Source organism: Podarcis gaigeae, assembly GCF_964106915.1.
Source record: "Podarcis gaigeae genome assembly, chromosome: 11".
NCBI lineage: Eukaryota > Metazoa > Chordata > Lepidosauria > Squamata > Lacertidae > Podarcis > Podarcis gaigeae.
This window is the reverse complement of record NC_139687.1, coordinates 34,030,531-34,043,456: the sequence shown is the minus strand read 5'-3', so window position 1 is coordinate 34,043,456 and position 12,926 is coordinate 34,030,531. Positions and strand designations below refer to the sequence as shown.

Sequence of the window (12,926 nt, the reverse complement as noted above, 5' to 3'; positions counted from 1 at the left end):
GATCCAGAGGCACACAGAACGCCAACACCAATCAACCACACCAGACCCAAACCCAGACCCTCTCCACAGATGAATTACTGACACCATCCAGTAGCCAATCCATGGTGGCACCTCCGGATGCTGCACCCCCCTGCAATCCCTACACAGATCTGGCTGACACAAGCCACAAAACCACAGCTCGCCCCTATACACGAAGCCAAGCCAAAGCACAACTAAGTGCAATACAGCCATCTTCTCAGGAAAACTCTTCACAAAGTTCAAGAGGTCAAGACACAAAGACTTTAGCAACTAATCCACACCTAATGACCCACCTAAGTGGTACTCAGGATATCACTCAAGAAATCACTCAAGGTATCTCTCAAGTAATTAAGGAACAAAAGAAGAAAAGGCACACTAGCCTGGGAACTTCCTCTCTGCCCAGAACATTGGAGGCTAGACACCACACCCCCTCTACAGTATTTATAGGAACTCAAACATTGAGATCCCGCTCTGTTCCAGTAACAAGAAGCCGAAAGCACCAGCCTGAAGATGACGAGTGAGACCTCGTCGAAACGTCGCCTAGACACCCCAACTTTTACACGGGAAGACACCCGAGGACACCAAAACCTGCATATATATATATATATATATACACACCCCACCCATCTGGCTGTGTTTCCACAGCAATAATATCTCCTCTCTCCAGCTGCTTGGTGCAGGGAAGAAGGGAGGACTGCTACCCAGAGCCAAACACCTAGAGAATGAAGGGGAGCACACAAGGGATCACTGAGATTGTATTGCACATCTCTGCATGTATGTGGGTTCACTGTGGTGTGTGTGTGTGTGTGTGTGTGTGTGTGTGTGTGTGGTGGGGGGGGGGGAGAGAGAGATGTGTATGTCTGAGTGGGACCCAATACTTACCAGTAAATGCTGCCCTTGGGGCTAAAAAAGGTTGTCCAGCCCTGCAATAAAAGGAACGGGAGTGTGCCTAGTTGTTTCATATGAATAGATGGTTTTTAACTGAGAAGTTGGATCAGTAGAAAGTTGGGCAGATTGGGGATGTTGGGGAGGTGGGTCATTGCATCATATCTGATTTAGACCACAATCCAGCGATCGGCAGGAACTAAGACTGCAATCTCAACACATATACCTTCAAGTTGGCCCCATTGAACTCAGTGGGATTTAAACTCTTAAGATATAAAGGAATGATGCTCTCAGGTTCAAGTTGCTAAACAAGAAACCATATGAGGTTTTGGTGGCTTCCTAATTAAGAGCAAACTGTTTGGTCCCTGGGGCACAAACTGGGGCTCTAAGCTTTCCATTGCTGTAGGTTTTCCCAGTCATTTCAGTGGAAGGTAGAATTCTCTATGGGTAGTGGGGATGCATCCATGAAACTTTGTTAAACAAAAATGGGGTATATTTGCATGGAGTTCTGTGTTCGTGTTAGATCCCTATAGAACTTCATATTGAGGGACATGTGGACCAGAATTCGAAGCGCTAGTTTCATAAGCTGAAGAACTTATTTTTCTCAATTAGCAGCTTCCCATGCTGTATGGCAAGCCGTTTCTGAAATCATAAACATCATAAACACTTTGTGGTATTCCCTGGGAATCCAGTGTTCAAAGTAGAAAAAGTAACTGTGCTAATGAATAGCCCTGCCAGGGGCCAAAATCACTCTTTGGAGTCTTGCCACACTATACACAAACAGATGCTGCATGCAGGACAAATTTATCTGTGTTGTGCCTTGAGTTTTTATGCGCCTCAGATTTCCATCTGTAATTGCTTTGTTCTTTGCTCCCTTTGTGAAGCGAAAGGTTCTGGGCAAGTATTTGGACATCTTGACTTTAAGATTGTGGTTGAACCAGCAGATGCTCCTCCTTTTACCATTGTCCTGTTAGCCCCTTCACGGCAGGAAAAAGCAGCCTGGACAAGTGACATTAGTCAGGTAATTTCACTTTCTTGGAGATTACATGTTTTACGCAGCATGCAATAATAATTTCACGGCTTGATATGTGGGAAATTGAATATTTTGGTATCAGTAACAAAATAGTGCGACCGGGGTTCAACTAAAAAAATTGGTAACTTGCCCATGTTGAACTGGTGCTAAAGGTAAAGGTAAAGGGACCCCTGACTGTTAGGTCCAGTCGTGGCCGACTCTGGGGTTGCGGCGCTCATCTCGCTTTATTGGCCGAGGGAGCCGGCGTACAGCTTCCGGGTCACGCGGCCAGCATGACTAAACTGCTTCTGGCGAACCAGAGCAGCGCACGGAAACACCGTTTACCTTCCCGCCAGAGCGGTCCCTATTTATCTACTTGCACTTTGACGTGCTTTTGAATTGCTAGGTTGGCAGGAGCAGGGACCGAGCAACGGGAGCTCACCCCGTCGCAGGGATTCGAACCGCCAACCTTCTGATCAGCAAGTCCTAGGCTCTGGTTTAACCCACATTGCCACCCGCGTCCCGAACTGGTGCTAGTTCAACAATTAAATCAATAATAAATAAATAAATAGACTTTGATAGTGAAGGAGGAAGAAACAGTTACAATGCAAGATTAGGCTACACCAACTGCACAAAATACGTGTACCTCTTCGAAGGGGTGGGTGATTTTGGGTTAGGAATGCCATGAGGTGGAGTATGAACCCTTTTTCAAATGAGGGGCAGACCATGCCCCCTTCTCACATGAATACCAGCATCCGACTTCATGAAAAAATGCTAATTGCAAACACAATCAATTACATTTAAAGTAACTCCTGTAAGGTTGCAAGCCTCATACTAGTTACTTGAGAACAGTTCAGTTGTGATCTGTAAGCTGCTTGTGAAGCAAGCCAAAAGCAAACAAAGGGACATTCATTTCCCCTCTGCTTTGGTAATATGATTGGTGCTGCAACCTTTAATCTATTTAACTGGTACGTTAATCAACTAAAGCTTTAATCACAGATTAGAATTTGCCTCTGATTAATTGGTGGGACCGAAACTAAAAAGCAAAATTCCTTCAGGATATCCAGATATACTGGTTTCCTCCTCCTCCTCCTCTTTGTACTGAAATTGATGAGAATTAAACTTACTGATGGCTCCCTCCCACCTCCATTTTTATCCTATTAACAAATATTTGGATTGGATTTGAGTCATGAATTTGCCCTTGAAATAATTTTTTAAAAGCTCAATATTCATAAAAACGTAATAAATCCTCCCCACCTGGTATGTCCTGAAGCAAACACTTCACCTTTCTATTAATATATATTTTTTAAAATCACTAATGGTTGTCATCACATTACAGATTTTTGGAAATACAGAATATGTTGTAGAGTATGGCATCTGTAACAGAATGTAGGTATTCTGTAGAATACAGTACATTAGAATACAGTAGAATACAGTAGAATTATTTACCTTGCTGAACTCAGCAAATAGCAGGAGAATAGCCAATAATCACGACATCTCCAAAGTGCAAGGAAAAGGAAATAGTAAAGGCATACAGTTGTAATTATGGGATTAGGAATGGTAAATGGAGTTCACTGTTATGCCCGCTATAAACCTGAACCGGCCCAATCAGTCTGCTCAGCCTTCATGCCTGGCTCATAATAAGCTTTACACAGCACCAGACCTTCTTGGAGAGTCTCCAACACCAGAGTACCCCTTAACATTAAGATTGTGACAGGGAGGGAATAACATTATGGAGGTTGTTAACATGTTCATCCATTGCCAGGAACTCTGGGAAGTCTAGGTTTCTGTTCCTTCTGGCTCAACAGATAGAGCATTTACTGTGAGTATAGCAGTTGAGATTTACAAGATTTTTTTTTTTAATCATCATCCTATATTTCCACTCCCCTTTGTCATTATCTTATGCAGTGTGTTGACAACATACGGTGCAACGGTTTAATGACCATAGTATTTGAAGAAAACTCCAAAGTCACTGTGCCACATATGATCAAGTAAGTTTGCTGATTTCGACATGCAGCCATACTGTGGGACTTCTTGCATTATCCCTCAAATGCAAAATTGAAACCTTGCTGTTTTGCTTCACTGCACTATTAATCCCATGTTTCACAGGGAAATGCTGCATTAGTTGTGTGCCTACTTTGTTTGCTTTTCAAGATTTAGAAAACTATTAGTCTGAATAGTAATATACTAGTTTTTGTTCTTGAAATCATTGTTATAATTTTACATTTAATGTGTGTGCTACTTTATATGTATTTGTTTTAAGATTTTCTTTAGATTCTGATGTTACCCTGGCAGACACAACCAACCTTAGACTCTGTGGGCAGTATCCAGTGAAGTAGATCCATTAGCTGCTTGCACAGTGGAACTTCCCCTCCTTCCCCTCTTCCTGCATGCCCCTTGTGCCCTCCAGAGGGTTGAAGAAAACCCTAGAATAGATTTAGGGGGGCACATATGAAGAGGAGGAAAAGGGGAACTTCTGTTGTATAACTAAAAATCCTTGCACTAGGGTGCTAAGAGTGGTACCTTGGTTCTCAAACTTAATCCGTTCCGGAAGTCTGTTCCAAAACCAAAGCATTCCAAAACCAAGGCATGCTTTCCCATAGAAAGTACAGTGGTACCTTGGTTTAAGAACAGCTTGGTTTATGAACAACTTGGATTAAGAATGCTGCAAACCTGGAAGTAGGTGTTTTGGTTTGTGAACTTTGCCCTGGAATAAGAATGTTTCACTTCCTGTTGAGTGTGTTCCATTTGTAAATTAAGTCCCCCGCTGCTATGTGAAAGCACACCTTGGTTTAAGAACGCTTTGGTTTAAGAATGGATGTCTGGAATGGATTAAGTTTGTAAACCAAGCTACCACTGTAATACAAAATGGATTAATCCGTTCCAGACTTTTAAAAACAACCCCTAAAACAGCAATTTAACATGAATTTTACTATCTAACGAGACCATTGATCCATAAAATGAAAGCAATAAACAATGTACTGCAGTGACACAATCAATCAATCAGTAGCTGAGCTGAGTTCCACACAGTCACAAAAACAAAACAAAGAGAGTCGCAGAAACAAAAACGCAAAATAAATAGCAACAGGCAGATCTCAGCGTAGCATACAAAACGGAAGTGTGGCACTCAAATTGGAAGCGTAACACTCAAAATGGAGCATGTTCGGCTTCTGAAAAAAAGTTCGCAAACCGGAACACTTACTTCTGGGTTTGCAATGTTTGGGTTCCAAGTTGTTTGAGTACCAAGGCATTTGAGAACCAAGGTACCACTCTGCTACCCTATGCAGCAGGATCCCTTTCACTGCAAGCCTCTCCTCTGCCCCATGTAGAGCTGCAATGCTGCTGAAAGGCCATATATGTTGTAGTGGAGGCTGGAAAGTGACAAGCACATTTATTCCTGATTATAAAACCCACTTGGAGTACAGTAATACAAATTAAAAATGAAATACAAAAGCCCCAAGGATTTTGGGATACATCCCACTCCATTCTGCTAGAATAATCATTGGGGTTTTCCCACACGTCCCACATTTAACTTTTGGTTGCATAGGTATGAGTTGCATAAGGGTATAGAAAAGACTGTCTTTTATATTTTAAAAAATGACAGCATCTTTTTTTAAAAAACCAAAAAACCCTGAGTACGACTTACGAAATGATGTTTAATAATAGTCTTTAAATAATTATATTATGTAGATCTGATGCACGTCTTCACAAAGATGACATTGACATCTGCTTCAGCAAAACACTAAACTCCTGCAAAGTGCCCCAGATTCGTTATGCAAGCGTTGAACGCCTTTTGGAGAGATTAACAGACTTGCGATTTCTCAGTATTGATTTCCTTAATACTTTCCTACATACTTACCGCATATTTACTACTGCAGCAGTTGTCTTGGAGAAACTGTCGGATATATACAAAAGGCCTTTCACCTCAATCCCTGTTAGGTGAGTTCCTTTCTACTCATTATGTTCTCGTGAGATCTCCTGTCATAATAAACCCTGCAAAATGCATTGGACAACAATTTTACATATGTTTGTTTTTATGCTTACATAATGCTTACTCTTTCGGCCATGGGAGAAGGAATAAAATCCAGCTGGGCTCAAACATCCATCCTGGACTTTGTAATGCCAATCATTTCATACCTACTGGTATGGTAGATGTTCTATTTTGGAATTTGTCTCTTTTATTTTCCTGTATGCGCATAACCATATTTCAATATTATGCTTGCATCTTACACACATTTATTTCTTTAATTTGTATATTGCTTTTCATCTAAAGATCTCAAGGCAGTTCACAGCATAAAAATAAAAGCACAGAATACATAATAGAAACAAGAACAAAACAAACCCATAACCCACTCTCCCAACAATTCACACATGCCATTTCAGCTTCATGCGGTTGAACACCAGCCAGTTGAAATCACACAAATTAAATGCTTCCTCCACATCTCCTTCCTCAAATTCCAACTCTCCACAAAGTTTGATGCAAGGGCTCCTGGATTTCCACTTGCAAAGGCTCATGGGATTGCTAGACACTGATTTCGCACCATTTTTGCTGTTCTCTTGCTCTTTTAGGGCAATTTTTGCCCTTTTTGTGCCATTTCCAGGTTTGCGGCGATGTGCACGTGCTCTAAATGTGCGTAAATGGGGATTTGCCTGTACGTGCCAAAATACAAGTGACCTGTGTTCCTTTATGAGTAGCTTTTAGCATGCACTGTTCAAAATCCGTTCTGGCCTTTCCTTTCTCTCGTAGATCTTTGGAATTGTTTTTTGCTACTAACCAAAACAACAGAGGAGAACACCTGGCTGACGCAAAATCACCACACCTTTGCCGCAAATTCTCTTCCCCTCCACCTCTATCACTCTCTAGGACTTCCTCGCCTGTCAGAACCAGAAAACTGTCACTAAGTTCTCCACTAAATTCTAGGATAGGGGCTTTAGATCTGTCTACGACCTCTCTTGCCAGTAGTCCTACCTCAACATACAGCCCTGCCACTTCACCACCACCCACGCTATCTAAAGTACCACTGGACCTTAGCAAAGGCCCTTCATCTCCAGAACAAAGTCCTGGCTTTGCAGACGAAAACTCAGAGAATCCACGTATTGAGCTTTGCAACAAACTAAGGAGAAGCATCCGAAGAGGTATTATATATACAATATATTGTGTAATTAAAGGTTGTTATTTTGCAAAGAAATGTGGGTGTGCTGGTACAAGGGAGGTGGGCATGCTTATGTTTTGAGCATCACCCACTGCTCGAGTGCACAACTTGAAATCCTCTCACCTTTATGTGCACAAATGGGAAAGGAACAGTGGAGGGATAAATTGGCACATGCTGCTTCTTCTTCACTGGGAGCCAGTGTGGTGTAGTGGTTAAGAGTGGTAGTCTCGTAATCTGGTGAACCGGGTTCGCCTCTCCACTCCTCCACATACAGCTGCTGGGTGACCTTGGGCTAGTCACACTTGTCTTGAGTCTTTCAGCCCCACTCACCTCCAGAGTGTTTGTTGTGGGGGAGGAAGGGAAAGGAGAATGTTAGCCGCTTTGAGACTCCTTCGGGTAGTGATAAAGTGGGATATCAAATCCAAACTCCTCTTCTTCTCCTTCTCCTTTAAAAGACCAATGCAAGAAATGTAGAAAGAGGATTTTCTAGAGCTGTAAGATGCAAGCCCCCCTTAATCTGTGTAGATCCCTTGACCAATTATTTCAACAAATCATGGCTGGAATTTCTGGTCCTGTTCTAGGGTAGCTATAGGGCTCCTGCACCTTTAAGATCTGCATAGAAGAAAGAATTCCAGGAGGTGTAGCTTACATGACAAGCTGCACCTGGCATTCCCTCTTTGGTGCAACTGTCAGAAAAAAATCTATTCACAAATAAAATGAAAATTAGCACTAAACTTGTGCAATATTCAGCTATATTTCTGGAAGTCATTTTTATGTTGTGTGAAAACACAGATATAATGTGGAAATCAACAGTTTGGAAAAGTTGGGAAAATGGAATAAAATGCCACATGAATGCAACCTGGGATGACTTTAAAAAGGATTGGGCAAATACATTATTTCTTTGGAGAAACCTGACAAGAATTACTGTAAAACTGAAGAAAGCATAATTCCCTTGAAAATGATATTTTTTTTTAAAAAAAAGCTCCTTGGTGAGACACTTAATACAGTCTTCATCAAAGGATTTGTCACTATAGAAAGTAATATATTGTTTAACAAGAGATCTTTTAGATTGACATTAGTTATAATGTCAGTGGTAATTAGCTGATCATTAATTAAATAGGCTTAAGGAATGGTGTCAGAAATAATACTTCTAGCAAATAAGAAGTTAAGCAAGTTTAGATCTCATTTGCAGATAAAAAATGCCTAGGAGATTTTCAGCAAAAGTTAGTATCTGTTATTATGTATAACAGTTACAGCTGGCTTTTTCTACTAGTCTCTGTTCATTTGTTAGGTACAGTGGTACCTCGGGTTACAGAGGCATCAGGTTACAGACTCCGCTAACCCAGAAATAGTACCTCGGATTAAGAACTTTGCTTCAGGATGAGAACAGAAATCACAGTGGCAGCAAGAGGCCCCCATTAGCTAAAGTGGTACCTCAGGTTGAGAACTGTTTCAGGTTAAGAACGGACCTCCAGAACGAATTAAGTTCTCAACCTGAGGTTCCACTGTATTGAAATGCAGACTGTACCCTATGTAATAAATTCTACTGTGTTAGCTAATAACTATGTATGGCCTGAGATAAAACACGTAGTTCAGTTCTCTGTTGACATAATTATTTAGTTCTACAGCAGAATCCCAGTTATATAATCTCAGCAGTGTCAATGAGCATTATGCAGAATGGAAAAGCAAAATAATACTTAATAATAGCAACAACAATAATAAATTAAAATGATGTAAGTTATTCCTGATGCCTAAGCTAGTGACTTCTTGCCTGAATATGCATCAAGAATAAGGCACATGGAAAGTTAACTGTGTAAATGAAAAGCACCAAAATCAAACAGAATTATGCAAAACAAACAGAGACATGCAAATACAATGAATTTCCATGATTTATTCTGCTGATTTTTATTTTCTTGGTTGACAGACAGAATATATGCAACCTTAATCTTTGTTAAGGTGTGTCCCCTGAGGCAAAAGCATAAGATACAGTGAGGATTTTGATAACACAAGTGAGAGAAGCTCTCAGGTGGAATTAAGAGTTTGATACAATAGAGAAGTACATTGGATACATATATATAGTTTGATAATTCTATCCTTCATAATTAAATTCTACCCTCACCAACAAAGGAAACTAGGAAAGTGAATACATGTAAAAATAATTAAATACAATCTGCCTGGTTTTTAGGTGAAGAACTTTGATTTTTGTATGGCACAAGCCTTGAGTAAGAAAAAACTTTTGAAGCAGACGTATCAAATCCTATGAGGATTTTGGTAACAAAAGTGAGAAAAACTCAGTAGTAGCATTAGGGTAATACACTGGGAGATTATGTTTTGCATGTAGTTTGACAAATTATGCTTCAGATTTAAACTCTCTGTTTACCAACAAAGGGAGCAAAGGCAACAGGAAAGCATAACAGTTGAGAATACTTTTCAGTCCAGCATTTGAACAGGTCTGATACAGCAAATACCTGTGAGGACAACATTGAACTGAGGGCAGTCTTGCAGATAAGAACAACCCAAAATGATGTTGACAGTTTTATTTTAAATAATGGCATGTGGTACCTAATAGATGAAATAAATTTGTCACCACTTCTAGAACTATATGGAATTCTTACCACAACACAGAGAGTGGCCATTCACTCTCTTTCACCTCAGTTGTTCTTTTTGAATCCATAAACTCTGCAGTGCTGTTTGTTTTAGATTCTGGTGAATCTAATAGTTGAATTGTTTGTTTCCTGTCTTTAACCTTGTTTCTGAGATTTAGTGTGTACCACTAGACATTGGTTTGAGTAGATGCAAAATCATGAAACTGCTATCTTCATTATTGATAGCACAGCCTATTTTGTTTTAAATTGGTATCCTCTATTCCCTTATTTATAAGCTTTATAGTTACTTGTGTCATTGGTTTCTGTCAGTGTCAAGTACCCTGATATTTTATCAATACTATTAAATTTATATGAGCAGGTGTTGCACTTGCATAAACTTATTTCCCGAATTTCCTAAAGGGTTGTCTCAGAACATGTTACATGAGCAGCGTAAACTAAAGTTCACTGACAGAACTATAAAATGATGTTGGCTGGTAGAAGTAAGTGCTAGTATCCCAAACACCAGGAGCTCCCAATGTGCACATAGAACTTCACATGAACACATATTGCTTATCATTTTCAGTGATGAAAAATGTGCATGTAAATCCATCTTTTTTCATGTGCAGAGCTTTCATCAACATTGAACAGAACAAGGAAGACCCCGCTGATCAATGTCCTATGATCAATGTCTTAAGAACAATATTACTTTGTTCCCCATATATTTATATTAAAGGTGATTTTATAGTTGACCATTATACAGGGTCTCATTAATTTAAATACATTAGTGGGTTTTTGTTGTTTTCAAACCAAATGTTTCAATCATTTTTTTCCAAAAAATCATTTAAAATGCATCTGTTTTGTTCAGAATCTGCACACTGAAAAAACAACCTTTTGGTTTTTAGAGTTTAAGAAGGTGTAGCATAATTTCATACCTGATATGTGAAATGTTTTATGATTGAATTATAAAGACCACTCGCTATCTCTATATTAAAGTGCATACTTCTTAAAGCAGCGGTTCTGGAATCTGTATCAGTGGATCGCACTATCCCAGAAAGTGCCTCAACTGTGGATGCTCCTGAGCTCTCCCCGTGTAGATCTCCTTCGACTCCACGACATCTACGTTATCGACAGCCAGGGGGTAAGGTTAAAAAAAGCAAAACTTTAATACATTGCATGGTTACATCAAAAGGACCTTGTAGTGATAATAAATTTCTAACCAATTTGTTCACTGTCTATTTCTGTTCTTTCTTCAAAATGTAAGAAAAGATGTGAATAATACCATTCCAAATGATTAGCATTTGAGCAGCAAGAGAACGAAAAGCATATTTGCGTTAGGATGCAATGAAATGTTCTGCAATATTTTGAACTAGATGTACATTTGTTCGAGAAAAATATTGACTTGAGTCTTATAACTGACAGATTTTCCTGAACCAAACTGAGGGCACATATTGTGCACTGTGTATGGTGATGAGATGTATGATGCCGATCACTGTTAGTGGGAAATAAGTCTATTTGTGTGGCACTGAAAATGTACAGATGGTATTCTAATTACTCATTACAGGATGTGAATAAATTGCTTAAGCAGGAGTGAAATTCTTCTGGTAGAACTCCAGTAAATCGTGTGTCCCACTAACAGATGCTTAAAGGATGCAACATACTGACAACTTGGTCCTGAACCCAACACTTCCATTGCATGAGCCGGAGGTCACTTCTTTCTCCTTGACTCTTTTACTCAAATCCATAGTGGCCTTTTCACATCCCTCTTTGGAAGCAGGCTATGCGGAAGTTCAGTAATGATTAGAAATTGAGCGTGGAATCTGATTGTGCCTTCCCCTCATGGAAATGCTTTTCCATTTTTTAAAAAAATCGTTTTTCATTACCATGTCTCACATTTCATTGATTATAACAATACATTCAGTCACTGACTTCCCTTCCCCCCTTCCATGGTTCTATTTATTTAACAATTAATGCTGCATATTCTAATTTGACCTTATGTTCATATTTCTCTCTCCCCCTATATATTTAATGCTTTAGACTGCTGAATTTACATTAACCCTGCTGATGTTTCAGCCTGATTTAGATGATTCTTCAGATATTCTACAAACATTTCCCACTCCTCCTTAAATATTCTATCTTCCTATTCTCATATTCTGTTAGTTAAATCCCCCTCATGGAAATGTTTTTGATCCAGCTGATGCCTCTGCCAACAGGTGGGGAGAGGTGATTTTTACCAGCCCCCTGTCCCAAATGCTGCCCCCTAAAAATGTCTTCTGGAGGGTTGGCTGCCCAGCATGGGAAGTGGTATGGGAGTCTGCAGGAGGAGATGGGAGTTGACCAAAATATATATTCCTTCCTCTTCTGTTAGCAGAGGCCTTTGCTGAATCAAAAACAATTTGGATACAACTGTTAAAAAAATTCACAAAATGTTCTGTTTGTTTTTCCAGCAGGAAGGTTTGCTTGTATATATGCATGCTTAAACAATGTTTTTTCTTCTACCATAAAAGCATACATGGAGATAGATATCCAAGCTTGTGGTTTTCATTTACAAAACAATGCTCGCTGTTGATGTTGTTTTATTTTTTGTTATTTACTTTGCAGTACAGGCGACTGACAACAGTCATTGTTCCGTTTCCCCTGCTTCTGCTTTTGCTATTGCTACAGCTGCAGCTGGGCATGGGAGCCCACCAGGTGAGCCTTCTGGTTCCAAAGATTTTGGGGGGGGGGGGTTGAATGACTGAGCACTAGTAAGTGAATGCAGTCAATATTTGCAATTGAATATTTGCAGGCTGCTCTGGGGGCTTTCGTCCAAAAGGCACCATAAAAGCTTAACTAACTGAGAAATACTATACCAAGTCAGAAGTAAATCCCATTAAATTCAATGGGGCTTGCTGCCACATAACAAGGATGCAGGATTTCAGGCTAAATGATTGACAAATAGTTCTTTGAAATATTCATCACTGTGCTCATGGTGAATGAATGAATTTTTATTTGCGTCAGACATCGGCCATAGCAATAAAACAACAATATGATATACAAAGAATAGAAATAAAAAGTCAATTATATAAAATAACATTTTAGGGTTTTGAATCAGTAGTCAAATAGTGGATCTTATTCTAATTGCCCCAGCTAAAAACCTCGCAGCCTGTGCTGCCACCTGCTCATCTTGATCTGCCAAGAGAAAGGACACTGTGGCAGTGACTGGGCAACCCAGAGTGGACAATAAAAGAGGGGTGATAACCTCATTCCTCAAGTCTTTATAAAGAGTGCAAGCCA

The 12,926-nt window shown here is 39.8% G+C and overlaps 1 protein-coding gene across 4 annotated transcripts in view; it reads left to right on the top strand.

Moving 5' to 3' along the window:
- The window catches only part of RASGRF2 (Ras protein specific guanine nucleotide releasing factor 2), a 91,554-nt gene that overhangs the window by 50,547 nt on the left and 28,081 nt on the right, over nt 1–12,926 (top strand). For 3 of the 4 annotated variants that reach the window (XM_083703123.1, XM_083703120.1, XM_083703122.1), the window contains exons 12-17: nt 1,788–1,924; nt 3,824–3,906; nt 5,606–5,854; nt 6,663–7,051; nt 10,663–10,791; nt 12,252–12,341. In XM_083703123.1, the coding sequence (XP_083559249.1) occupies nt 1,788–1,924; nt 3,824–3,906; nt 5,606–5,854; nt 6,663–7,051; nt 10,663–10,791; nt 12,252–12,341 (1,077 nt within the window). The remainder of the gene's footprint in view (nt 1–1,787; nt 1,925–3,823; nt 3,907–5,605; nt 5,855–6,662; nt 7,052–10,662; nt 10,792–12,251; nt 12,342–12,926) is intronic. The other variant, XM_083703121.1, reaches the window with a different exon arrangement.